At 34.4% G+C, this 27,999-nt stretch overlaps 2 protein-coding genes and 1 pseudogene across 5 annotated transcripts; 2 read left to right on the forward strand and 1 right to left on the reverse strand.

The window, feature by feature from the left end:
* Nucleotides 1–1,304: 1,304 nt before the first annotated feature.
* LOC125209917 (aldehyde dehydrogenase family 3 member F1) lies at nucleotides 1,305–4,589 on the reverse strand. The gene is made up of 10 exons (XM_048109497.1): nucleotides 4,136–4,589; nucleotides 3,695–3,763; nucleotides 3,180–3,276; nucleotides 2,892–3,098; nucleotides 2,700–2,821; nucleotides 2,454–2,558; nucleotides 2,201–2,373; nucleotides 2,045–2,135; nucleotides 1,809–1,958; nucleotides 1,305–1,731 (listed from the first exon to the last, which is right to left on the reverse strand). The coding sequence occupies exons 1-10, from the start codon at nucleotides 4,421–4,423 to the stop codon at nucleotides 1,471–1,473; spliced, it is 1,563 nt and encodes a 520-aa protein (XP_047965454.1). The 5' UTR covers nucleotides 4,424–4,589; the 3' UTR covers nucleotides 1,305–1,470.
* An 8,268-nt stretch (nucleotides 4,590–12,857) lies between these two features.
* LOC125186813 lies at nucleotides 12,858–18,734 on the forward strand (annotated as a pseudogene).
* A 2,552-nt stretch (nucleotides 18,735–21,286) lies between these two features.
* Nucleotides 21,287–27,966, forward strand: LOC125202257. Of its 4 annotated transcripts, none has more exons than XR_007173068.1 (11): nucleotides 21,287–21,604; nucleotides 22,007–22,149; nucleotides 22,229–22,411; nucleotides 22,491–22,581; nucleotides 22,664–22,796; nucleotides 25,742–25,812; nucleotides 26,750–27,118; nucleotides 27,308–27,405; nucleotides 27,489–27,575; nucleotides 27,643–27,703; nucleotides 27,815–27,966. XR_007173068.1 is itself a non-coding variant. In XM_048100625.1 (7 exons), exons 1-7 carry the CDS (start codon nucleotides 21,542–21,544, stop codon nucleotides 26,018–26,020), a joined length of 819 nt encoding a protein of 272 aa, XP_047956582.1. In that variant the 5' UTR covers nucleotides 21,287–21,541; the 3' UTR covers nucleotides 26,021–26,359. The 4 variants fall into 4 exon arrangements, 2 of the variants coding, with proteins under 2 accessions (XP_047956582.1, XP_047956597.1); XR_007173069.1 differs by having other exon boundaries at nucleotides 26,754–27,118; XM_048100625.1 differs by lacking the exons at nucleotides 26,750–27,118; nucleotides 27,308–27,405; nucleotides 27,489–27,575; nucleotides 27,643–27,703; nucleotides 27,815–27,966 and adding an exon at nucleotides 25,886–26,359.
* Nucleotides 27,967–27,999: the final 33 nt, after the last annotated feature.

The raw sequence follows: 27,999 nt of genomic DNA on the forward strand, positions 1-27,999 counted from the left end.
TCTCTGTTGTTATGCTCTTCTTTATTGGCAATTAGTTTATAATTTCATAGTTGAACTTGAATTTTTTTTTCTTATTTTAAATTTAAAAGCAAGGTCATTATACTTTCTTATTTTTCGTTGTTATCATGATCCAATTCAAAATGCTCTTTTATTACATTCTGCAATTTTTTTGAAATATGTGAGTTTAGAAGCCAACAAAAAACTCAAGACACATAATTATGCGAGTATAAAATCCCATTACATAATTATTTTTAAATCTCATTGATTCAAAAAAAATTAAAAGCTAACACTCACAAATGAACAATTAAAAATTATAATAGACATTAAATCAATATCCTTAATTTTCTAATTTTATTTCAAATTTATTACTAATATTAATTTCACTAATAGACTAAAAACAACCACTTTAACTTTATTTATTCTGATAGGGCACATCATCGGTATATATTGGATAAATGAGTATGTTATATTGCTAACTCACCCTTAAATTACCAACGGTATCAAGCATTAGATCATCAACTAAGGGCATATCATTCAGTCCCAATGTTAATTAGGATATTAATATTATTTAACAATAAATTAGTTATGACTAACTTTTAAAAATTATCTCAAAACATTAAATTCATATTACTATCTCAAGTTAAACTATGTTTTCACACAACATATTAAAAAAATGTAATTTCATAAGAATTCTAACGAGATACCAATTGCATATGTTCCGATGTCAAAATTTGAATTTTTTTTTGTGAGTTTTGGATTTTTGACAAGCAGTTTAATGTCAATATAACTGTCATAATATGTCAACGTAACATGTGTATAATGTTAATATTAAATTGTATGACAAACTCAAGACATTGTGTTGATATATTTGACATATTATATTGACATCGTGATCCAAAATCCTAATTTGATAATTATTCTTATATTTTTAATATTAAAAAATAAAAATGAAATTACATGATAATTAATACTCCTCTGTCCCAATAAATATGCAACAATTGGAATTCGGCACAAAGTTTTATGTAGTGTTGTTTTGTGAGTTAATAAAGAGAGAGTAAAGTAAGAGAGATTAAAAAGTAGAGATAGAGATGTTTCCATTTTGGGAAACGTTTCATTTTTAATGGAACAAACTAAAAAAGGAAAATGTTTCATTTCTAATGGAACGGAGGGAGTAGATCATTAGATCTCTAAAATCTTATGATCTTAAATTAATTGCAATTAGCAACTAGATTGAGTTAGCAATTTATCACACTCGGGCTATAAAATACTCCTATTTGGAAATCAAATCCACAAGGTCAAAACCATTAGAAATAATATCATATAATATGATTAATAATTCTTTAAGACACTGGTTATTACAACAAGAAAAAAAAATGAACAATCATTACTAGAATTAGACAATACTACTATTTGATTGCTGATTAATTATAGTGTTTCTAAGTTGGCACACATTTTTTCCACCATTACCAATCAATGGCCTCGGCTAGAAGTGTATCTTCTCCTCAGCCCCAGCAGGAGAAGCAACAGCCCAACATACTCAAAGTTGTAAGCCAATCTTATGAACTCCAGCTTGAAGTCATTCCAAGGAGGGTACCTCGGCTCGAGCTCCAAGTAGAAACTCCGGTGCAACACCGCCTTCTCGTGGCTGAACGTGTCGAATGAGTACTTCCCGTGGTACCTCCCGAATCCGCTCTGCCCCACCCCTCCAAACGGCAGTGAATCACATATGAACTGCAACAACGAAAAAAACACCAAAACATGATCCCTTTTCTCCTCCAGCATCGATCGGGGATGAAGTTAGCATTTACCTGAATCATGGTATCATTGAATGTTACACTTCCTGATGAAGTTTCCTGCAGAATCTGATCTTTCAGCTTGTTGTTGTGAGTGAATGCATAGAGCGCAAGAGGCTTCGGTCGAGCATTGATGAAATCGATGCTGTCTTCGATCTTATCCAGCTGCAATTAAGAACAAAGGTTTCTTATCAAATCAAGTGATCAACAAAGACACAGAAGCCTTTGTTGTATGAGATTTGATCTTATACTGTGATGATGGGAAGCAGTGGGCCGAAGATTTCATCTGTCATGATTGGAGAATCGACCGGGGGATCCAGCAGAATCGTGGGCTCGATAACCCTGACACGTTAAACGAGTTAGATATCTCCCTACATGCAAGAAAGACAGAGACGCCACCAACTTACAGATTCTCTCTGTCGAGTGAGCCACCATATACGACGGAGGCTGCCACGCTGGGCTCCTCGAGAAGGCTGCATAACCTATCGAAATGATTCTTGTTCACGATCCTGCAGATGCTTTGCAAGCTCTTCACATTGTCACCGTAGAATTTCTTGATGCACGCCTTGAGTGATTCGATCTGGAGCACATTGTCATCGAGTTAGAACTGATCAGTCGTCGTGAAAATTCAAGAACTGAGAGCAGAGTTCGCCTAGTTACCAGATGCGGAGCTTGCTTCTGTTGCACGAGCAGATAATCAATCCCGATGCAGGCCTGTCCAGCGCAGGGACCCCACTTCCCTCCGACTATTCTCTTCATGACCACCTACATCAATCAAACAAACACAGCACGAGCTAGAAGTAAAACATCCTGTTTAGACGAATTGGATAACGAACGAATCCTCGTGTGTTTTTCTTGCTTTGTGTTCAACTTACATTTGTTTAAGGTTAGAGAGGTGAGACAAACCTTTAAGTCTGACTCGGTGAAGGAGTCAAGAATGACCGGGCATTTCCCTCCGAGCTCTAGAGTCACCGGTGTCAAATGCTTTGCTGCTGCAGCCATGATTATCCTGCCTACTCGTGGACTCCCTGCAGAAGCGATCAAAAGAAAATCATAATAGTCGAACCAAACAAAATCTACATCGCGATTTTAAGATACCTGTGAAGAATATCTTATCCCATTGTTGTTGCAGCAATTTATCAGCAACATCACTTCCACCTTCAACGACTCGGATGGCTTCCCTGTCCAAGTATAAAGGGATCGTTTGACAAATCAGAGATGAGCACGCTGGAGCTAGCTCAGAGGGCTTCACTACCACCGTGTTTCCAGCAGATATAGCTCCGACTAAAGGATCCAGCGTAAGACCTAAATATCAAATATCGACAGCATAAACTTGAGCACTGAGTGTTCATTCATACTTTCTGCTATTCGGATAGGGAAACTTACTGATTGGAAAATTCCACGACCCAAATATGAGCACAGTCCCGAGTGGCTCAGGCAGCACTTCTGCTCTTGCAGGAAACAAAAGCAATGGAAGATTTCCCTGGACACGATACGCCATCCACAATCACATGTCTGTAAATATAGGCATCCTATTTATCCCAGACAGTTTCTCTTTTACTAATCCTTCTAGTATCAAGAAATGTTACAGTAGATGATTAGATTCATCACTTTCTAGCCCTGGCTCAACAATTCATTTATGTCAACATAATCATAATCTTAAAAGACAAATCTTTATTCAAGAAATGACATAGATTGTTATCTCTTTCTACCTAGCCCTAGTTCATAACATAGAAAATCAAATCATCTTAGAGATCAAATCACATCTTCGAGTATCGTCTCAATCTCATGCTCAACGATGATTCGGTACTAGAAAGTCTAACATGCACTGATGAAACGAAACATGAGACCAGTAGCAACGCCTTAGCCTTAACACACTATAATTGTAAAAAAATTCCAACCTTTTTTGGAGCCATCCATTTCTTGATGTTAAGCAAAGCGTGGTCTGCTGATTTCTTAATCACACCAATCTGTCCCACAAAATCAAGAAACAAAATAAGAAAAAATTACTACTCCGTATTAATGACTGAAGCAAAAAAATCAGATCTTTCAAAAGACACACAAATGAATAAAAAACCACCAAATCTTAGCATAGTTGAGCAAACAAACCTTTATATTAAATTCATTTCTACATAAACAAATCAGAAATTGAAATTTTCTTCACGTGGCTATATACACAAAATCCAATCTTGATATATACTAAAATAGGCAAAAGTATTCAAATCAAACCTCACACCAAATTCATTTCCACATAAACAAATAAAAAAACTCAAATTAACACCACACACCTATATATCAATAAGAAAAAAACTCAATCTTGATAAAAGATTAAGAACAAAAACCTCATCTCGATAAGCTTCAACTGGGTGTTTTCCAAGATCTTGCTCAAGAGCTTCAAAAAATCGGGCCTCATTTTCTGCAACGAGCTTCAAAAGGGCCCGAAGCTGGCCCATTCTCCACTCGATCCCCCTAGTTTTGCCGGCCCGGAAAGCCCGTCGCAGCCCGAGGAAATCCTCCATTTCCGAAGCTGAGAAGAAAGAAAGCGAGATTGTTCCAGATTTGGTGATGCTACACTTGGTTATAAATGCACAATTTTTATTTTTGTTTGCTGGAATTGATTGATCACGCATTTAATTGACGGAAACCTCCAACCAACTTGTCCAAAATTTTCAGCTGATCCGAGCGACTGCAGGTTTTTTAAATTATCCACTGTATGATCTTGCATCTTTTCTTGGGACTGTTTTCTTAGTTTAATCGTATTATTTCGAAATTTAGGCTTCAACGATTGGAATATAACTTTATGAGCAAGTTTATGGAGTTTAGCTTACATTTTAGGAGACTACCCATATCCGATTCTATTTTGCATATTTTTTAAATTGGAAGCATCATTATATATTTTATTTTATTATATATTCATTTAATTCATAAAATAAATTACAGTTTATGTCTGAGTAGTACTTAGTAAACATTCCATTTGAATTTGGAAGGAAGGAGTATAATATTGAACTTTATATTATCATCGACATCATTAGGATTTAGGTATTTAGGTAATTGCAATAATGAATCATTTAGGTATTTAGGTAATAGTACCTTGATACATTCAATACGTAATGAATATCGTATCAGGCCACCCAAAAACTTGAATGGAAAATTAGGTGTTATACGTCGGTATTTGTCTCCAACCATTTACACCAAACACAAATTCATTTTTGAGTATATGTATCACACTAATAAATAGTTTTATTCCAACTGTTTGTATTAAATTCAAAATTTACATAATTTTCGAGTTTTTGTTTTACAAAATTTTTACAATAACACCATATTTAGTGTAGTTTTACAAAAAAATACCAAAAATAGATTTGAGTTTGGTGTATGATTGCAGAAGATTTTGACACCAAAACTCATTTTTAAAGTATGGATTTAGATGGTCTAAAACATATCCTAATACATGTTTTACTACACAAATAAAGACATATGGATATAAAAAAATGACATAGATATTCTTTATATATAAAAATAAAGACTAAAATTTCAACTTTCATAATACATCTCCTACTACACTTTAAAAAAAATATACTCCCTCCTCCGTCCCTGAAAATTTGTCACTTATTTTCATTTTCGTCCGTCCCTAAAAATTTGTCACCTTTCACTTTTACCATTTTTGGTAGTGGACCTCATATTCCACTAACTCATTATCACGCACATTTTATTATAAAACTAATAATATAAAAGTAGGACTCACATGCTACTAACTTTTTCAACTCACTTTCTACTATATTTCTTAAAACCCGTGCCGGATCAAATGGTGACAAATTATAGGGACGGAGGGAGTAAATAATATTTAATTAAAAAAAACTAATTTTAACATTTCTAATACATCTCATTTTTAATCATTTTTTACAAAAAGATAAAGTTCTTTACATCTCTCAGTCGTGATTTAATCATTTTTTAAAATTAACATATTTTTAAAAATTTATTTTTAGTTAAACATACTTTAACAATTTATCTAAAGTTAAAGCTAATAATTATTTTTAGAAAAAAAAATATGCAAGACGTTTTTGAACTAACTTAAAAATAAAAATAAATAAAATAGAAGTAATAAAAAATATTGAATAAAATCATACTAATAAATACTCCCACCGTCCCAGATAATTTGGGACACTTTGATCCGGCATGAGTTTTAAGAAATCTAATGCAAAATGAGTTGAAAAAGTTGGTGGGATGTGGGTCATATTTTTAAAGTATTAGTTTTATAATAAAATGTGAGTAGGAATGAGTTAGTGAAATATGAGGTCCACTACTTAAAATGGTAAAAGTGAAATGAGACAAATTATGTGGGGATGCCCTGAAATGGAATACTGGGTCAAATTATCTGGGACGAAGGGAGTAATTTATAATTATGAACAATATAGGAAATAGTAAAGAGAAAAATCAATTTGCAATTTTACACCCTTCGTGTAAAAATTTGTTCCAATTTGAAAATTTTAAACTTAAAAGAAAAGTATTAGACCCCTTTAGAGATGCACACGGTTCAAAAATCGCTGGTTCCGACAGAAATTCCTTGAACCTGAACCAGCCTAGATAGTTTTTGGCGGTTCCAGTTCCGGCTGCGGTTCATTTTTTTTGTCTATGAAATGTGCGTAAATAAAATTCAAACAATAAGGATGAAAGTTGCAATTTTATTGATATAAATTTAAACGAGACTACAAGTTACAACGATTACAATGTACAAAAGGCTTAAAGTCCTAAACAATAAATTTAAATACTTGTAAATTTCAACGAGACTACAACAAAGCTATTTACAAATTGCAAAAAAGACTTGAAGTTTTGAACAACAAATTTATAAGTATATACTCTTAGTCGGCGAATGAGATATTTCTACATAACTAAATTGAGGATATCTTTAGCAATTCAACCTTAAATGTTGAGTTTAGTCTAACAATCAACAGTCATGGTAGAATTGCCAAAAGTTTCTCGGATTTAGTCTTATAGAGAAGTCTCAGTATATACAATTATTTAATTGTATTGCATATTTTTAATAAAGGAAAAAAAGAAATTAAGGAAAAATGATTTGATCTCAACTTAAATTTAAAATTTAAGTTGAGGTGTCTACGTATCCTCAATGCTCAATTGCATTGTGAATCAAAGCCCACGTAGTTCTTTTACCTGACTTACCTAGTTGCCAGTAGTGGCATGCCCATATTCGATCGGATGAATTGTCTTCATATGACGGATGAGAGTACGATAACCCCCACCATCATTAAATTTGTAGGCTTTGTTGCAGTAGTTACAACATGCATTAAACTCTGATGTCATCTCGTGAGATAACTGATCAACACTACTAGGCACTATTGAGACCTTGTAATGTTTAACAAATATAGACATAGTTGATGATAACTTAGACCTTTAACTACTTTGTGGTACGGGTGGAGGAGGGGATGCATGTCCTCATCACAAGAAGAAGACATTGAAATTGAAGTATGAGAATGAGAGTAGAAGAATAGAGATTGAGAAGAGAAATCATTGTTAACACAAGAATGAGGTGAATAGAAATGATAGGGAAAGGGGGTATTTATAGGAGAAATTTTGGAAAAATCAGATTTAAAAAAAAATTGAAACCGATGGAATTGGCGGTTTAGGGATGAACCAGAAATTCAATCCACGGTTTCTGACCAAAACTGCTGGTTTCTGACGGAAAACCGGCGGTTTATGACCACTTTTGTACAACACTACACCCAAAAAAGCCTAGGACCTAGCCGGAAAACCTCCAGTTCGAATCGGCGGTTCTGGTTTCTCAAATTCTTGAACCTAAACCGAACCGCCGAACCGTTTGGCGGTCCGAACCGCTGCGCAGATTCCAGTTCCGGGTTACGAGACGACGATTAACCGCCGGTTCAGTTTGGTTTGTGTATGTCCCCGTTCATATAAAAAATTGTAAGGTTCAAATTTATTCCTATATATTTAGTGTCGCAGAGATGTAGATAAAAGTTGGAATTTCAAATCAATTTTTTTATATTTATAAAGAATATCCACATGTCTTTCTTTTTTGGTGCAGTAGAAAATGTATTAGGAGATGGTTTAGGTGATCACTACCGACTGTTACGGCGGTACAGACGGGTAAGAGAAAAGTAACGGAGTTACTAACATTTTGATGTTGCAAGTCCAAAACACTACTGAACTCAGTGGCGGACGCAGGAATTTGATGGTGGGGGGTCCAAATCAGTGTTCCTAGTACTGCGGTAATTTTTAGAGCTGACGAATTAGAGCATCAATTATAAAAGATAGAGATATGTGTAAGGTTATTGTTAATAGATGCAACGCCAACGTAAAAAAAACATTGTCGGAAAAGTGAGTTTAAAAAATAAATAAAATAAACATAAATTATTAAAAAAAGAAAGAAAGACTTAATTGAATTTTAGACCGTAGCAATGTAACATATAGAACAAAAAAGTGATATTATAAATATGAGCACATAAAATATAAAATATAAAATTCAATGTAAAATGTAAGAAAAAATTTAGTAATTTCTGTTATAGTAAAGTATAATTAAAAAATAAAATAAAACTCAAGTCTAACTGTAAATAATAAAAATAGGGAAAAACAAAGTCGTAAGAAGAATCAGTAAGAAAAAGTAAATAAACACAAACTATGGTGTTGCTAGGAATCGAACTCGCACTTATCATTGTGATGGCTGTGAAGGAAGCCAACTGTGCTACTGAACTAATTAGCATTATCATTAATACGTACTCCTTCCGTCCCAAGATAAGTGACCTACTTCTTTTGGGCACGGGATTTAAAGAATGATATTTAAATAAGTTATAGTGGAAAGAGTAAAGTATGAGAGAGGGAAAAGTAGATGAGAGAAGAGAGAATAAAGTAGGTGGAGAATAAAGTAAGAGAGATGACTTTTTGCTAAAAATAGAAATAGGTCACTTATAGTGGGACACCCTAAAAAGGAATACAAGTCTCTTATCTTGGGACAGAGGGAGTATTATATATACTCACTCACAAAATAGTTGGGGGTTCCATGGGTCCCCCATGTCCCCCTCTCTAGGTCCGCCTCTGACTGAACTTATAACTTGTGAAATACTCCATCCGTCCCCAAACAAAATTTGGCAAACTTGTAAATAACACAGGTTTTAATGTGCAATTAGTACAGTAAGAGAGATATGAGAAAAAGTAATAGAGAGAACAAAAAGGTAGAGGTCACCACGGTTCAAGAACCGTCGGTTCCCGGTTCGGAACCGGCGGTTCAGGTTCGAAAAAATGACGAACCTTAACCGGCCCGCCATACCTTCCGGCGGTTCCGGTTCTTGAACCGGACAAACACGGTTCACCGGCGGTTCAAGACCCGGTGGTTTTCAGTCGGTTTCGGGCTGTTCCGGGCCGGTTCCGGTTGGACCGCCGGTTCAATTTTCATTTTTTTTAAAATTTATTCATTTATAGTACTAATTACAAATTACACCTTGTAGTCTTGTACTATTGAATAAAATAAAACGAGAATAACAATTGACAAATGGAGTAGAAGTGGTCAAGTGGATGACATTGGACAATTGAAATTTTATTGATACAAGTTTGAACGATATGTCGATATTACAAATACAAATGTTGAAAATTGAAATTACAAAAGAGTCAAAAGACTTAAACAATAATAATTAATAAATGAATGATGAATGTAAATATACATAATTGATACGCTCGGATTTTGCACTATTTTAAGGCCATTATTTGGTCCGATTTTTATGTCAAAGTCACTCTACACGTCCATTATTTGCATATTTTGTCTATTTTGGTATTTTGACGTGTTTTGTGAGAAATGTGCATAATTGAGCCGAAAAAGGGAGCCAAAACGCAAAGTATGGAAATATGGAGTCGAGACGGCGACCGAGCGCGGATGTGTGCGGCGACCGCCGGCGCCCGGCGGGCAGATCAATGCAGCGGTCCGCCTCGGAAAAATACGTTTGGAAGAGAAGTCTCGTCCGGCGACCGCCGGAAGTCGTGCTGCAGATCCGCCGCCGAGGGAACAGACTCTCTCTGAGTCCAACGCGGCGCCGCCGGCCAAGGTGCGGCGGCCCGCCGGAGAAAGGCGGCCCGAATCCGAGAAGCCCTAGATTTGCGCCTAAATTTACCATATTTTGGAGAACTTTTCCTTCTACAACAAGGATTGGCTTTTCCCTATAAATAAGACCTCAAGCTTCATCAAAAAGAGAGCTTCTACTTGTAAAATAATTCATAGAGATCAAGGGCTAGAGTACTTCACTTGTGCAAGGAGTTGAAGAAGGATCTCAAGAACATCAAGAACGACAAGGATTCAACCTACGGGTTTTATTTGCTTTAGTTTTATGTTAAAATTGTCTTCCCTTCAATCTATGTTTTTAGCTTATTCAATTATGTGTAATTAAACTCATAGGATTCTAGGGATGTGTTAGTAACGACTTTGGTTATACAAATTCCTTTTTCTATTTAATATCCGTTTTGTTTTTACTTTGTTTCTTCCCTAAGTAGTTCTTATGCTGCATGATTTAGTGACACAATCGTGTATGATTTAATATAACTTGCTTCATAATTGTGACAGAGTTCTAGCGAGTTAGATTCACTTAGTAGACACTACAGTTAGCTTCCCTTAAAACGACACTGTTAATTGAGAGTGAGGACTTTTCAAGGGTCTTAGGAGCTTTTTGGAGTTACGTGTTAGGATTGACAACCCTAATGTTGTAATCAACGTTTGTATCGCATGAGCATAAGCTAGGTGACTTGTCCTTTCAAAGTATAAACTGTGCTAGGGTATTGTAGTTGGAATTTGTATAACCATAACTGTGAACGCACATCCCTAGGATTCCCTTATCTCTATCGTCTATCTCCATGTTTTATTTGCTCTTAGTTGTTTTATGCTTTTTATTGTTTTTAGTTTTTCAAAAGTTTTCCAAAACCTACTTGCTTTTCCAGATAGTAATTGAGTCTTAGTAGAGGATAGATACTTTGTATTTGCCTTCCCCGTGTTCGATATCCGGTACTAACCTTTAGCTATACTATATATACTCTGTATACTTGCAGGTTTATTTAGTGCTAATAAAAAATGCATCAATAATACATGCTTGTTAGCTTGTATAACAATTTAAATAAAAAAACTTGAAGTAAAGAATAAAAAATGTAAATAGATAGTATATATATATATATATATACTCTTAGTAGGCGAAGGAGATGTTTCTAGATAACTAAATTGAGGATACCTTTAGCAATTCAACCTTAATTGTTGAGTTTAATTTAATCATCTACAATTATGGTAGAATTGTCAAAAGTCTCCCGGATTTAGTCTTGTAGAGAAGTCTTCTTCACCGATTAGAGTATAAACAAATATAATTATATAATTGTATTCGTATATTTTAAAGTTAAAACAATTGAAAAAAAATGAAATAAAGGAAAAGGACTTGAGCCCAACTTAAATTTAAAATTTAAGTTGGGTTGCCTACGTATCCTTAATGCTCAATTACATTATGGAATCAAAGTCTACGTAGTTCTCTTACCTTACTTACCTATTCGGCAATCGGTGGTAGACCTACCACTCCACCTAATTCTTGTTGTTGTTGTTGTTCTTCGTCGGGGTAGTAGTCTTGGTCGGTTTGTACTTGGGTGTTCCAATCTAGCTCTTGGTCTCTAATGTCAGCCGAACACCAATCGTCAAGTAACATGGTGGCTTCCATATTTTGGCCGGATAGTCTACTTCTTCTATCGTCCAAGACGTTGCCTCCAATATTAAAAGCAGACTCGACGACGACAGTGGAAGCCGAAATTGAAAAAATCTCCTTGGCCATTGATGCAAGTATGGGAAAATCTTTCTCATGTGTTCCCCACCAATCGAGGGCGTCGATTTGGTTGGTAGCGGGACCTTCATCTTCATTCAAAGAAAAGCGTGAGTCAAAATATAAATCTAACTCACTTACCGTCCTTGCCGACGAACTGCCGCTGGTGGTGTAACCGTATAGGTCGGCCAATTGGGATTGTGCGTCGAGGTCATCAACTTGAAAGAATCCAAAACTCTGTGGTTGTTGAGGGGTGGGTCGTTGTCTCACTTGGTGGGTACTGTTGTACTTGGCTTCGTATTCGGCAAAGAGAGTTCGCAACTCAAACTCAAATGCATGTTTGATGACGGAGAGATTGGGGAGGTTTATTTGGAATGTGTCGGACAAACGTATGTTGTTGTCTTCATTGTCATTAGTGTCCGATTGCAAAGACCGAAGTGGTTGATGATCAATAAAACTCAAATTGTTGTAATAAAATTCTAAAATCTTCAAGGTACCGACTAATTTCCATTTCGAATCCAAAACCTTTGCAATAAAAAACAACGTTGGAATCTCACTGAAATACTTAAGCCATTTGTCAATCATATAATATAAAACACACATCAACTCAGGATTTGTAACGGAATTTTTCATAGCCGTCTTAAAACCAAGTGATATATACATGCAATGCTCTAAAACACGAACATATGTGCAATAATAAACACCCGATAACTCAACAGTCGCATTTTTGAAATCTTTGAACAATTTAAACAAACTCATGCTTTGCTCTCAATATGCATGCGATAGATATAAATCAGCAACGGGATAAGTCCTAAAAAAATCAATCAAATAATCTATATGTTCCAAAGTAGAGTTCAAACAATCATATGTGGAGTTCCATCTAATAGACACATCAATTGAAAAATTTGTTTACCTTATTTTGTTTTGATGACAATATTTCTTCCAAGCCTTACCAATCTGAGGCTTCCAATTGATCAAATTTATGGCAGTTCTAATATGCTCCGGGTGGTGTTCTCCCATTCTTACATAAAATGTAATCTCACTATGGAACCAACCCCTATATATGTAGAAAGTTAGAGAGTGATAGATTACATGTGATTGGCGCTGGACTATAAAAACAAAAGATAAAATAGAAAAATCTCTAATCGCAAGAGGCTATAACAAAACTTGTTAATCAGTTCCCTCCAATCTTAAACCGTAGCTGAAAGAGAATTAGCAACAATAGAGAGTTTCAAACCACTACAACCACTGCACCTATTAAGAGATGTTGGCAGTTGCATTGTCGTTGAAACAGGAGGTAGGGCTGGATAGCTGCAGGTACATGTACCTGGCTTTTTTTCTTATTTAGGGCGAACATCCTTTAGCAAAGGAGGGGCAAATGTCCCGCCTCATAATTTCCAAAACATGTATATAGTATATAAGTTTATTTCTTTTAATCTCTCGCTAGCATGTCCCGCCTCATAGATATGCTGGCTTTATGCTTGATTTTACCTAATGTCAACATGTCTAACTTTCTCACACCTCAGGTAGCTAGCTGCTGGTGGGATGTATTCAGTAGTCCTAACACGGGAAAGACATGTTTGCACATGGGGTCAACCATGGCCTCCCGGTGATATGTACGTTCCGATGCATTGAAGTTTACAATTGTAACATCCCGAATTTCCGAACCCTAATTTTAGAACCCTAGAATTTATTATTGATGACGTGGAGACGTAAATTAATTTGTGAATGCATTTATCGCATGAGTTGCTATGACTGAGTCGAGTCTAGGGTTCGCGTTGGAAGTTTGAAAAGTCAAACTTGTTGATTATGCGATGTGGCATGTGATTTATTAAATTATGAGGAGATTTAATTGTTTAAGGGTGAGTGAGAATATTAGAGAAAATTTCCATAAATATTAGCCACCCAATTCTTGAGATTTTCGAACCCCCTTGTTTTTTTGAAGGAGGAATTCTATTTTTCCGGATTTAATTTAATTCTTGGGATAATTATCCAAATTAAATCCAAGACCCAATTATTTCCCTATTTCTTAATGGAAAAATCGAGCCTTATTGATATTAAGGTTATTTTCGAAAATCACCTAGCTTTGGGAAGGAGGAATTTACTTTATTTTAGTTGATCCCTTATTTGATTTCCTTCCATACCTAGAATTTAAATATTCTACCAAATTTTCCATACTTCAAGAGATCTTGCCATATCTTATTTTAGTTGATATTAAAAATCCATGCCTTATTTAAAAAGGCTACTACACGCCTATTTCCCCTTTCTCCAATGGGAGAATTTTTTTTATTTTATTTTGCTTCGTGATATTTTATTCTACTCCATAAAATATACCAAAACATAATCTTGGCTAATTAGGAGCCATATATTTCGAAAATTTCATGTCTTGATACCCTAGTCTATTTTTGTTAATTCTTCTTCCCTACTTCACAATATTTATTTATTTAATTGTGGAGAATGAAATCTTACCAAATATTCTATCCTAAGATCTTGTTGAGCACTATAAATAAGAGGACTCCTAAACCCTAGCCCCCATATTTTCGTCCCCCCTCCCTCTCAACTCTCTCCTTCAATTTTCTTCTACTTTACTCCATTAATCCTTCATCCTTTGAGAAGAAATTGAAGTTTGATCCAAGAATTTTCGAAGAACCAAGTCTTTACTTACTTTCTACCGATCATTTTTCTCAAAAAGGTGAAACCTCGGTTGCGAAGCCGGATAACGGAAAGGCAAAACTACTTGAAATCTAAGCAGTCGAGGTGGGCTTTACTCTTAAAACTCTCTTTTATTTTGTCGAAAATATTGATTGGTGTTATAAGGGTGGTTTAACTGTTATGCCATGTCTATGTCTGTTTTATTGTGATATTGTGCGCCTGATGCCTAGTTTGTGAGTTCTCTCCATTGGGCAATAGGGCTATGGATATGTTTATACGAATTCAGGTCTGAGTATGGGCCGCAAACCCTACCAGTTTGTGTACACGAGGGGATCGAGAGCCGTCCTTGCTAGTCGGCCGGTCTCGTGGGCGAAAAGTGTGGCCACACTTTCGTCGCACTATGGAAAGATTGTGATATATGAATTGATGAGAAAATGGAGAGTTGTTTGATTGGCCAATCTATCTTAAATATTTTTGTGATACTCATGAAATTCTCTTTAAACTGCTTAAAACTCGAGTTCACTTGGTAAGGGTGGCATAACTTATAAAATGTTTTGGCAACGAGTTCATTGAGTATTTCAAAATACTCAGCCCTGCATGTGTTTTCCTTATGTGCAGGTTGAACGATGACAAGCGGTGGCGGGTGTTGAGCATGATAATTAATTAAGATGGATATTTGAAACTTCAAGCGTAGTTGTGTCTTCATACATAGCTATTCTTTCTCTTGGTCGTTTTCCGCTGAGTTTTGATACACTTATGTTTATTTCGAATATGTTGCACTCTCCTTTCGAGTTAGAGGCTTTAGACTATCTTGTGGTTTTTATCTTGGAAAACTATGTCATACTCTTTCCTTTTCTTATTCGAGTTTCGAGGTTAAGTTATTGCTTTAAACACTGTGATAGTTCTTTCTAATCTTTTGGTCAACACTCTTTAATTGAAACCCTAGCCTTCGTTCATTTCTTTGAGTCCGTTTTGGTAGCAGTCGCCGCATTTATTGTACCCTAGGAAAGCGGGCTGTTACAACAATAATATTTCTATTTTAGTGCTGTTTGATCCTTTTGTTGATAGCAGGTGCTTAGAGTTTACAGAAATTTCGTCATCTTGTTTGTTATCTAATTGCGATATTCGTATGTTTTCCATGGGTTTACTTTGTTTGTAGAAAACAAATTTTCACCCCAGTCCGAGTGCAAGGCCTAGCCAGCGTGAGAGTTATTGCAGTTGAAGGCTTGAAGCATTTCATAAGTTGGCCCTTCTTGATAATGGAACTGTAGTGGCTTGATAATGGACTATCCGATCTCAATTTGGTTTGTGTCCCGACCTTGATATATCTCCTAGAAGCTTTTTCTTACATCTTGCGAGCACATTAACTTCACTGCTCAAGATGTTTGCTTTTATACATGAAAAAAAGATCATCAAGATCCTTTAATTTTTGTTTCTTTTTCTAGATGATTAGATCACCATTGATATTGCAACGGTTTAACCAACAAGAGGATGGTGCATTTCCAGTGGTTGAAGTCATTTAGATTCATAATTTGTCAGATATACCAGCGAATTTAAGAATCGTTGGCTATTTTCTGTTCTGTTTAATCACTTCACTGATAATTTGTAGAACATTCCTCGCCCAAAGAAAAGAAAAAAGAAAACTAATAGATGAATAATTATCCTGATTTTGTTCATCACCTGGTTTTGCAGGTTCATTTTACTGCTGCAGGAGGATGGCATTCTACTGCATTGACTGATGATGGAGAAGTAAGATTTCCGAGCCCTGTCTATATTTACGTCCATTTATTTGAGCTTTGGAACTTAATCTTTTGTCCAACCATGTCTTGGATGAATCTAAAGGCAATCTTTGCTAATGTATATACCTTTATCTATTGCTTTACATGTAAGTATGTAACTTCATTTTCCACATAATAGCTCTATATGCCATGGCGATAAATTAGAGTCCACTTATAATAAGAGCCGATGAAAATACTAATATATGTGAACTTTTAATTTTCAAATGACCTTGTATAGAAATTAAGAAATTGGGTTGGGATATCATATAATATACTAATACAAGGTTTTTAGTGACTTAAAATTGCATAAATCTAAATTGACCCAAAAATTATTCAAAATTAATATTGTCAAAAAACAAGGCTAAGTGATACTATAATCCAAGATTAATACTCCCTTTTTTCTGAAAAGGAAAAAAAAAAAAACTTGCTATCCTGGTGTAATCATTTTGAAGCCGTGATTTCGTAGAAAGAAGGTAACCCCAAAATAGATAAATTAAATTGATAATGACAATGGGTACACACTTTCACACACACACTCGCATGTATTATGGATCAATTTGTTTTCTGTTCGTATTTTCCTTTTCCTTCAAATATTATCTATAAATAATTTTGTCGTAAAGTACAAAGTAAATTAAAATAATATACTCCATGAGAGATGATAGTGTGCTCGGCATTTTCCAAGGAAATATATGCTGCTCGGAACTATTGCTTAAAAATGTTAATATTTTATGTTCAAAATAAATTTAAATATTTATTGTGAATGATCTGCGAATTTTTATATATGCTAATTTTTCAGATATATCTATGCACTAATAAAAAATATTGACATGTTTTAAACCATTATTGTTGTTGTTGAATATTATTTATTATATATTTTTTAATATTTCCAAGCACTTGTAATGTGCTCGGCATTTTCCGAGCACTTCTAGTGTGCTCGGCATATTATTGTTTAAAAATATTTATATTTTATGTTTAAAATAAATTTTAATATTTATTGTGAATGATCTGCAAAAAATTATGTATGCAAATTTTTTGAATATTTCTATGCACTAATAAAAAATATTGACATGTTTTATATATTACTCCAAAATATTGATATGAAACATTTATAATGTTTTAAATTCTTCTTGTTCTTGAATAAATATTGATTATTTAATTTGTATATTTTCCGAGCACATATGTGGTGCTCGGCATTTCTTAAAAATATAATCCTAGCATATTATATGTTTAAAATAAATTTTAATATTTTCATACATATTTATGGTTAAGGATCCATATGCAAATTTTCCCAGATATTGTATTACTCCAAAATATTGATATGTAACATTTATAATGTTTTAAATTCTTCTTTTTCTTGAATAAATATTGATTATTTAATTTGTATATTTTCCGAGCACATATGTGGTGCTCGGCATATTCCGAGCACATATGTGGTGTTCAGATTTTCTTAAAAATATATGTTTAAAATAAATTTTAATATTTTCATACACATTTACGGTGAAGGAATGCAAATTTTAAGAGATATTGTAAACCTTCATAATATTGATATGTAATATTGACATGTTTTAAATACTTCTTGTTGTTAAATAAGTGAAAAATGTATATATTCCATGAATAATTCTACAAGTCTTTATTTTAATATATCCCGAGCACATCTTTTGTGCTCGCCATTCTCCGAGCACATAAATGGTGCTTGTCATTGTTGATTGATTGCCAGGCCGAGCACGTTGACCTGCTCCGAAATTGCTCGGAGTTAACATTCCCGTTTCTTGCCGAACACCTTCAATTGTGCTCGGTATGTTGCCGAGCATAGTTGATTGTGCTCGCTATTTTCCGAGCATAATTGATGGTGCTCGCTATTTTCCGAGCACATTTAACTGTGCTTGGTAACGGTGCTCGGTAAATAGCGTTTTTTTTGTAGTGAAAATCCTCATTGGATTACCCTTAATTTGTTTATACGCCGTGAATACGTAGATGACCATCTCGTCTTTGATATAGGTGCATGGGTGGGGAAGAGGGGAGCATGGGAGACTGGGTTTTGGAGATGACAAGAGCAGCAAAATGGTTCCTCAAAGGGTTCAACTTCAAGTAGCCGACGAAACAGTGCAGGTTTTCCCATATATCCTGTCCTTTACACTAAATCACTAGTTTTGAGTTCCAAGTCTTGATGAGAAACAAATCAAGATGTTTTATTCAACCACATGCTTATGGAGTGCAGGTGTCTTGTGGAGGTACGCATTCTGTTGCGTTAACACGGGATGGCCGCATGTACTCGGTGAGTTTTTGCAGACTACACTTAAAAAACAAACATTCTAGACATATATAAATAATCTTTATCACACATAATGACAACGAATTCTAAATCACTTCAGTTTGGACGAGGAGACCATGGGCGTTTAGGTTATGGACGGAAAGCAACTACCGGGCATCCAGCTGAAGTGCCTATAAACATCCCTCCTCCTAAGGATCTGAGTGCGGAAGAAGGCAGTTGGTGTGCGACCCTTGTCGTTTGTGGTGGCCGCCACACGCTGGCTCTCGTAGAATGGCGTGATCATGAGCAGCAGCTCCTCTAAAGCAAGCTTTTCATGCTTATGAGAAAAATATAGCTAGACTTTTATTGTACTACTTCAGGAGTCCAACTAACTTAATTACCTATCTATGAACTCTAAATATCGATAGAATAATCGTGAGAGTCTACCTGTTCATCCAAACAAAACAAGGCATAGCCAACTATATATGACTATATAATATGAGGATATATAGTTTGGCTACAAATTAAACGATTTTATGATACATTAATTAGAAAAAAATGTGAAATCTGCCTTCTTTATTTACCATGAATTTTAGGACGTTAGGACTTTTGGTACTTCCTATAACCGACTAAGGAGATTTTGTGTTCTCAACCCAATAACCCATATCGATTTAGATTCTCACTTACTTTCTTCTATCTCCATTTTTCTCCCTTGTACTTTATTACATTTTTTTATTAATTACACTACACATATTTTTCTTAAATCTATGTGCAGTAAAGAAATACCTCCATTACTATAGATCACAGGGAGTAATAAGAAAGGAAATGAAAAAATGAATAAAGTATAAGAAAATATTTCCACTTTGAAATAAGACTATGTTCATGGACACATAAAAATAGCAAATGAGACTATTTTTCGTGAATGGATGAAATATATATTTACCAAATTATATATTGCAGGTTTATCATTTTTGCTTTGTTTACATTTTTACGTGAATTATACTTTTTAAATTTATTATTTAAAAAATTCTATATTATAGGTTTATAATATGTAGTATCATGACTTATGTATTACTAAAATTTTAAAATATTATACTTTTTAAAAAGGATATTGGCACTTAATATCATAGAACTTTCAAAAAATTGGGTTTTTCCCACGAACTTTGAAATTGACAAATAATATCACGAACTTTACCATGAGTTTGTTATTTCCCACCAATGAAAAAATTCCAACAAATAATTTTATTTTACGAATATTTTTTCGTAATTTCTCGATAACAACTTCAAGAGCTTCAAGTTTTTCAATCTTTGAAGATAGTTTTTCTTGAAGCATATCCTCCAGAATTGTTCTTCAATCTATTAATGTAGCCTAAATTTTTTCATTGGTGGGAAATAACAAACTCATGGTAAAGTTCGTGATATTATTTGCTAGTTTTAAAGTTCGTGGAAAAAACCCAACTTTTTGAAAGTTTCATGATATTAGGTGCCAATATCCCTTTTTAAAAATGAATGTTTGCATAATTATTTCAGTTATAATTTAATTTCATCATGAATTTTTTTTGGTTGAAGAAGCATAGAAGAATTACCAAAATAGTAGTAGTATAAAATTTTGAATCGTTAATATAATATGGGAAAATTGAAGAATTTATATAGTTTTTTTGCATATTAAAAAAGGAAGAGTATTACCGGTGGTATTTACATTGTTGCATTACTAACAATGCGGGCACTAGTTATAATGACAATTACCATATGTATCATTTCCTAGTTATCTCTCGCAATCCAAGTAATTTTTCGCTTATTCAAAAATGAAGAGTATTACCGGTTGCAATTATGACAATACTTTTATAGACAATGGCGACACTAGTTATAACAATAGTTGCCATGTGTATCTTTTCTTATTTATATCTCTCGCAATTCTATACTAGTTTTTTTTGCTTATTTGAAAAGGAAGAGCATTACCAGTTGCAGTTATGACAATTCGTTGTTGCTTTTATGACAATGCCGACCATAGTTATAACAACAATCATCATATGTGTTATTGCACAACTCGCGTACACATCGTGCAACACATTGTAAAAATATAGATTTACATGTCATGTACTTTATCCAGTGTGTTTCTAGCCGTTTAAATTTTTTTTTGTCAAATAACCTTAACAACTACTTAACGAAGAATGGTTCATTTTAATTTTAGTTATTTAATTTTAAAATTTTGTTCACGTGATTTATAATTTTAAGATTTTAATTACGTATATTTTTTATTTTACGTGATCTTAGAATTTTAATGTAATTTTATTTTAATTATACTCCCTACGTCCCAACTTAAGAGTCCATTTTTGCTATTTCTGTCTGTCCAAAATAGTCATATTTTACTTTTACAATAAATGGTAAGTAGGCTCCATATTCCACCAACTTATTTCACTAACATTTTATTATAAAAAGATTATATACAAGTGAGACTCATATTCCGCTAACTTATTCAACCCATTTTTTTTTACATTTCTTAAAACCCTTGCCATAACTAATTAGGACTTTTATGTGAGGACGGAGGGAGTATAATTTAACTACATAGTACAACTGCAAATTAAGTGAAACATGAATGATAAAATAAAAAAATTGAAAAAATGAATTTAGCAGTGGTGATCCATTATCGTTGGTGGAATTATAGATAGTTTTTTTGTTTAAAAATCGATATAGAGTCAGTCAGTACATTTATCAGCTGAAAATTGCTTGAGTTGTTCTTCGATTATCACTGCCGATGCCCTTTATCATTTTTACACCCAACGATGAAAATTGTACTAATTTAAATTGGGTTAGGAATGGGAATTATAGGATTTAAATTTTAAGCTTCATAAGTATCATTAGAGCCATTATGTCACTATAATACTGTAATACTACTAATAAAGTTATTAATATCGTGAAATGAGAATGAAGTCAATATAGAAATTAGGAGTATTTTTATTGTGACTGTGTGAGTAGATTGTGACTGTACGCCTCTGTTTACAGATCATTCCAACAAAGCTAAGATAGAAAGACAACAATTTCTCATGAATGCGGAAAAAGGAATCGGCGAAGAAAATTTAATGCAGATGACTTCGAAAGATTCTAGGGCAAAATTACCCAAATTTGCCAATATAAGTATAGAAAACTGTCGCCGCTGCTCATTCCGAAACCATCAAAATTCTCCACCCACAGCGCCGGCGATTCAAAAGAAGGAAAACATAATTAACATCATCCGTGTCACTCAGGAAGGGAAGAGGCCTTCAACCCATGACCAATGCAGCAAAAGCGACTGCCGAGATGCCAACTGCTGAGGGTTCAGATAATGGAAAGGTTGGTAATGTTATGAATTGGTCTCTGGAAAATGTAGGCAGCTTAAAGATAAGCTACTGATGGTTATTTGAAAGCAAGCTGTTATCATGCATATGGATTTTCCTATTAAAAATGCGCTGCATCTCCCATTTGCAATCTTTTTAGGTTGCTGTCCTTATCTAGGTATTCATAAACATTCTCAATGCTTATTGTATTCATGTAAGATAGTGATTTCTGATTTACTTTTTCATATTGCTTTGAAATCATCTAGTTTTTCATGATTAGTCCGTTCTTTTGTTTGAAATGTTTTCTCGTTAGTAATCACTATTTCCAATTAGCATCTCTGGTATTCTATAGTTACAAATACCTTTATCGCTGTGGCTTTACTTATCTTTATGGTTTGCTTCGTCTAATGAGCAACAGATCCTAAAATTGAAAGATGGGGAAGCATTATGTGTCCTCCAAGATATATTTCATGGGCGAACTGCAAAGCATGGAAGATCATGTCCGGTTGTCCTGTTTCGTGTACGCCTGCTATCAATAATTAAAGAGGAAGAAGGAGAGAAGTATGACCCTTAATTTAGTAACAATTGACAAGTCAGAATCTATTCTGCTGGAATAAATGCTTTTCCTTTTTCTGTATAGGTGTGTGAAGCCGCATCCGAGATCGTGGTTCAGTGTGCTAAAGAAATGCTTTGCTGAATCTGAACGTGTTCTTAAAATGTTGGGGATGCGTTATTTAGAGAAGGCTGCCGCCTATGATGCTTTAAATGCTTCAGAAATGCTTAGGGTCTTAAATCTGCTATGCATTCATGCTCTTGGCACAAAGTAAGGATCATTCTGTTTTAAGTTATACATGCCACTCACTTTTCATTTCTCACCTAGATTGATTTTCCTTTATTCACAGAAAGCTAAGACATTGGATAAAACACCAAAAAACACAATTTGACCAGAAGGCAGAAGAAGCTATACATAAGGTTTTCGAAGCAAGAGGCGAGGTAATTAAACATTGTCATCAGTATACACACCAGCTGTGAAATTAGACTTATATCAGATTTCTTCCTCTTCTCTTTGAAGCAGAAAATAAAAGAGGACACTGCCAAAGCTATTTATGCTAGGGATGGGGAGCTGGAAGCAATTGTTTCTCTTAATAGATCTACTGCAGAGCAAGCTCATGGAAAGCTGCTTGAGTCAGAGGCAATGCTTTTGAAGAGTAAGTTCTGTAATATTTTTACTATTTTTTATTGTTAAACACAGGTCCGTGTTTGTGTGTGTGTGTGTGTGAAGAGATCTAAATGAGAATCCCTATTTAAATTGGGAACATGAGTATGGAGATCTACGACAAATGCATCACTCGGGAATTGAATCCCATAGATGAAAATTCCATTTTTTGTAATGCCGTTAATTTCAAGGCGAATGTGGTTATCTATATCATTATATGCTCCGGGTGTGTTCTTCCATTCTTACATAAGTAATTCTCACTACGGACCCCACCCCTATATGTGTAGAGAGCTAGAGAGTGATAGAGTACATGTGATTGGCGACGGAAAAAAAAACAGAAGAAAAAACAAAAGATAGAATAGAAAAATCTCTAATCGCAATAGGCCATATCAAAGATGCTGATCTCTTAAATTATATTTTTGATCAATGCAACGTAGGAAACATAGCCTTATAAATAAAATACTAACAAACCTTAATAAAAGCCTAGACCATATTAACCGAACAATAGTTTAACCTAATCAACTAAATATCAGATGACAAACATTACAGAATATAAACATAAGATCTCTATCTAATCTACTGCATCTCTATTAACTGCGACACTATGTCAAAACAGGCATGTACACAAAGGTGGAAAAAATATTAGAAACGAACCAAATTTGCCACAGTCATATTATAAACTTGAAAAACTTGTTAATCAGTTCCCTCCAATCTTAAACCGTAGCTGAGAGAGAATTAGCAACAATAGAGAGTTTCAAGCCACTACAACCACTGCACATATTAAGAGATGTTTGCAATGGCATTGTGGTTGAAATAGGAGGTAGGGAGGTAGGCTGATAAAATGGATACGCGCAGGTAAAATGGATACCCGCACGAACATAAAATATGTACTCCCTCTGTCCATGGGCAGATCTACCTTGAGCAAAGGAGGGGCAAATGTCCCACCTCCAACACATGTATATATTACCTACTATAAGTTTATATCTTTTATTCTCTCACTTGCATGCCCCTTCTTAAACTCTTAAAGTTCTTTCATATGTAAAGTTCCCCTCGCTACTACAAATTCCTGCCTTCATCCCAGTGTATATGTCGCACTTGAGAAATACACCGTAACTTAATGCATGTATAATTTAATTTTGATTGATGCAATCAATAAAACGTTTTTCAAAAACGCATACATGGAAAGCGTAACTAGTTTTTCAAATTCGTAAGTCATTTATTCTTTCTTAGAATTGAAGTTGTAGGCTTTTGGAGAAAGGTGATGGAGAGAGTTATAAATCATGGTGACCTTATCAGTGTATATAGTATTATATATTTATTACCTAAGCGAGAGAAAATAGTGACGAGGGTGTAAGCAAATTTCAATCACTAAATTAAGTTTTTACTCTATTCCCGTTGTCACTAAACAGTAGTCTCCTTTTTCTATTTTGGTTAGTCCTACAAAATTAGCCCATTACCCTGTATGGCAACTTTTTCACTCTTATGGGTGTTCATTCTTCACTAATATTACTTCAATCACTTTTTCTTTGTATCTCTTTTATACTTAAACAATTTTGTATTAAAAACCGTGCCGTTCCGAAGTACCTAATTTTAGGGGACAATTGATTGCAAAAATTTTGTTGTATCGTAATAATGAATAAATAAATATTAAAATTAGATGAAGTTTCATATATTTAAATAGATTTGATACAACTAATCTCTTATTATAATATACATAACTAAATTATCTTTATATTATAATAAAATATTAAGAATGTTTTTTTAAATTTTTCTTGATATAATAAACATTTTTAGAATGTAAAAAATAAAATATAAAAATTAAAATTTTAAATTAAATATTCATGTTACAACTTAGATCCATCTTAAAATTTTTGTTCCATGTAATAATTTAATTATATATCCTACTAAAATACTCCATGACTAGAAATGGATAGGATGATGACATGAACACTCAAACTCATGATGATTTCTAAAACCCATGAGGCTACAAGAGGCATTTCAAGGGAGCACTATTTACACGTTCCTTGAATGCGTATTCGGAATACGGCGTATTTGGAATATGCATTTCAAGAATGCGTCTCACTAGAAGTAAATACACATTTGCCAAATGCATTTTTTTCCATATTTACAAGTCAAAAATATTCCCCTTTCAGAAATCTATATTTTATTTTCGCCCTAAATTACAAACAAGCCGCGGGTACCTGCACCCGGAAATGCGTCCTTGAATGTTTATTTGGAATATGGCGTTCAGCTGAGGGAGCACTAATTAAGCGTTCCTTGAATGCGTATTTGGAGTACTGCGAATCTGGAATACGCATTTAAAGAATGCGTCTCGCTAGAAGTAATCGCATTTTCCAAATGCGTTTTTTCCATATTTATAAGTAATAAAAATATTCCCCTTTCATAAATCCATATTATATTTTTGCCCTAAATTACCAAAAAGTTGAGATTTCCCCTTCCCTCATCTAATGCCTCGAATACCAGTAGCGGGTACCCATGCCCGATGGATGTGGGTACCACACCCACAATTTTTCTTGAAATAACCCTTCTATCATTATTGGGACGATTAGTCTTGAAAATTACAGGTCAATTTCATGAGAATTGTCTTTACATAATAGCTCTCCAGAAAGTTTGGTCTCCTATTGCTTGTATCCTCAACCTTGATTTTTCAGCATGCCTATTAATCAATCTTTTGACCTTTCTATAAATTTCAATGCTGAGTGGGAGTCAAAACCACTTTAGTATTGTGTTGTGTAACTTGTAACTAATATTTACTTTGCTTTGATTATCGCATAACCTCTCCAACTTGTCAGCAAAGTATGATTCTGGCATAATAAATTACAATTGTAGCTTCAACTTTTGATAACACAGTTTATCAAATCTATGCGGGAACAAAAACTTGTCAAACCTTTTGATGCTATCTATCATTTAAATCAGTTCATCAGACAGCTGATACTACAAGAGTAGAGCCCACTATTGTGCTGATGAATCTGATGTACGGCATCAAGGTAAGTAACACGGCAAATGTTTTATTGTGTTATTTGCTGTTGAGCATGGCTAACTATAATCTCCTACCGCTAGATGCTGGGAAAGAGGATACTCTTACCTTACATGAAAAATGGTTTGCTCTCAGTGCTGAAGAAAAAAAAGAAATTGAGAAGAATATTACTACAAGATGAACTATATTCTCATTCAAATTTTGTGGGTTTTTCCTAGTTGCATTTTTAAAATTATGGTCAGCACCACAGAACACTATTGGAAAACTTATAAGTACACAAGATGAATTCTGACAGTTGTGAATCTTAAAGATGCCTGGGGAGAATATGCACTCATAGAAATTAGTATGCACTACAACAAAAAGAACGGCTAAGGACATTTTTAATACAAAGAAGGACGCTAATTTGGGTGTCCAAACTAAAATTAAGAGACACAAATAGAAAAGTCCTAGAAAACAAAAGATTAAGATAATTTGCCCTCAACTTAGACATGCTTCCTTTTGGGTTCTAAATTATGATTATTTTTAAAAAATTTCAAACGATAGTAGCTGCGTTTCAATTTTTGTGTCCTTAAAAGATATGTTTTTTTTTTGTAGTGATGGAAGTTATAGGAGTTACTCAGTTGTGGCTGTTATGACTGATAAATTGCTTAAACTGTTCTTCGATTGTCACTGCCAATACCCTTAATTTTTAGACTCAATTATGGAAATAGTACTAATTAAATTGGGTTAGTGAATGAGAATTATAAGATTTAAGTTTAATTAGTATCATTAGAGCCATTATTCACTAAAATATTACTACTAATAAAATTTAAAAATATGCGTATAAATAATGAAGTCAATATAGAAATTATTATTTTTATTTTGTTAATAGTTAATTTTGAATGAATAAATTCAGTGTGATATATTATTACTGTACGCCTCTGTTTACAAATCATTCTTACCCACAGATAGAAAGACAACCATTTCTTTTGAAGGCGGGAAAAGGAATCGGCAAAGAAAATTAAATGCAGATGACTTCAAAAGATTCTAGGGCAAAATTTCCCAATTCTGCCAATATAAATATTGAGAACTGTCGCCGCTGCACATTACGAAACCATCAAAACCACAGCGCCGGCAAGTTCAGATTTCAGAAGAAGGAAAACAGAATGAAGGAAAATTTCCGGTCCTGGATATCTGAATACTACACAGAAATGGCGGTTGAAGCATCCCTAAGTAATTCTGTGGCGTCTCCATCGGCAAAGAACGTTAAATCAACCAGAAAATCGGCTGCCGGTAGCCAAGTTAGTAATTCTGGTGACGGAGTATATTGCCATCAGGTAAGTCCTATTCATACCGAAAACTCCTCATTCATTTTTATTTATTTATAGTATTTCATTTAAGCTTGGATGGATCTGGTCATTGAGCTGCAGAATTTGACTTCACTCTTAAAATCATATAGCTGTGGACATGAATGTGCCTAAACTGGTTTTCGTTTCTTTTTCTCACATGTAAACTCATTGCTGCAGTGTCGTCAAAAAACCAGGGCTCCCGCAGCAGCATGCAAGAATCTTACGAAGAAGAAACCCTGTTCAGTAAAGATGTGTTGCAGATGCCTATGGAACAGGTTCTAAACGTTTTCTTTTTACTAGGATTAGCTCTTGATTTAGGTACTCAAACTGGCAAGTGAACTGAAGTTCTTGGATCCAGGTACGGTGAAAAGGTGGAGGAAGTAGCTAAGTTGGAGGATTGGAAGTGCCCGAAATGCAGGGGCATTTGCAACTGCAGTGTGTGCATGTGAGTTTTCTGACTTATTTATCCATGATCATCTGGTGTTTTACTGTTTAACATCCGTGTCATTCAGGAAGAGAAGGGGCCTTCAACCCTTGGGTGTACTTACCAGGGCAGCAAAAGCGACTGGAAAGGTTGGTAATGCCATGAATGGGTCTCTGGAGAATGCTTAAAGATAACAGTTGCTGATTTTGTGATGTGCTGCATTATTTTTTATCTAATGTTGTGCTTCTGAAAATTAACAGGATGTATTATCTGGTAGAAAGAAAGGAAGAAAGGGAAGGAAAGTTTGGATGTAGATGATAATACCTCTTCGAAGAGAATGAAACTAGCCAAACATTCAAATTGTGTTGACTTGATAATTTTTGTAATATTTATACTACTTTTTATTGTTAAATACGGGTCCGTGTTTGTGTGTGTGTTGAAGAGA

This window comes from Salvia hispanica, chromosome 1 (genome assembly GCF_023119035.1).
Source record: "Salvia hispanica cultivar TCC Black 2014 chromosome 1, UniMelb_Shisp_WGS_1.0, whole genome shotgun sequence".
Lineage (NCBI taxonomy): Eukaryota > Viridiplantae > Streptophyta > Magnoliopsida > Lamiales > Lamiaceae > Salvia > Salvia hispanica.

Bases quoted from the DNA above. Each gene is read 5' to 3' on its own strand.
- LOC125202257 (XM_048100625.1), top strand. From the start codon at position 21,542: ATGACCAATGCAGCAAAAGCGACTGCCGAGATGCCAACTGCTGAGGGT. The intron at 22,150-22,228 runs GTATGACCCTTA...TTTTCTGTATAG, and splicing joins AAAGAGGAAGAAGGAGAGAA to GTGTGTGAAGCCGCATCCGA. The intron at 25,813-25,885 runs GTAAGTAACACG...TCCTACCGCTAG, and splicing joins ATCTGATGTACGGCATCAAG to ATGCTGGGAAAGAGGATACT.
- LOC125209917 (XM_048109497.1), bottom strand. From the start codon at position 4,423: ATGCGTGATCAATCAATTCCAGCAAACAAAAATAAAAATTGTGCATTT. The intron at 3,764-4,135 runs GTTTTTGTTCTT...TTTGTGGGACAG, and splicing joins TTGAAGCTTATCGAGATGAG to ATTGGTGTGATTAAGAAATC. The intron at 3,277-3,694 runs GTTGGAATTTTT...TATCGTGTCCAG, and splicing joins AATGGATGGCTCCAAAAAAG to GGAAATCTTCCATTGCTTTT.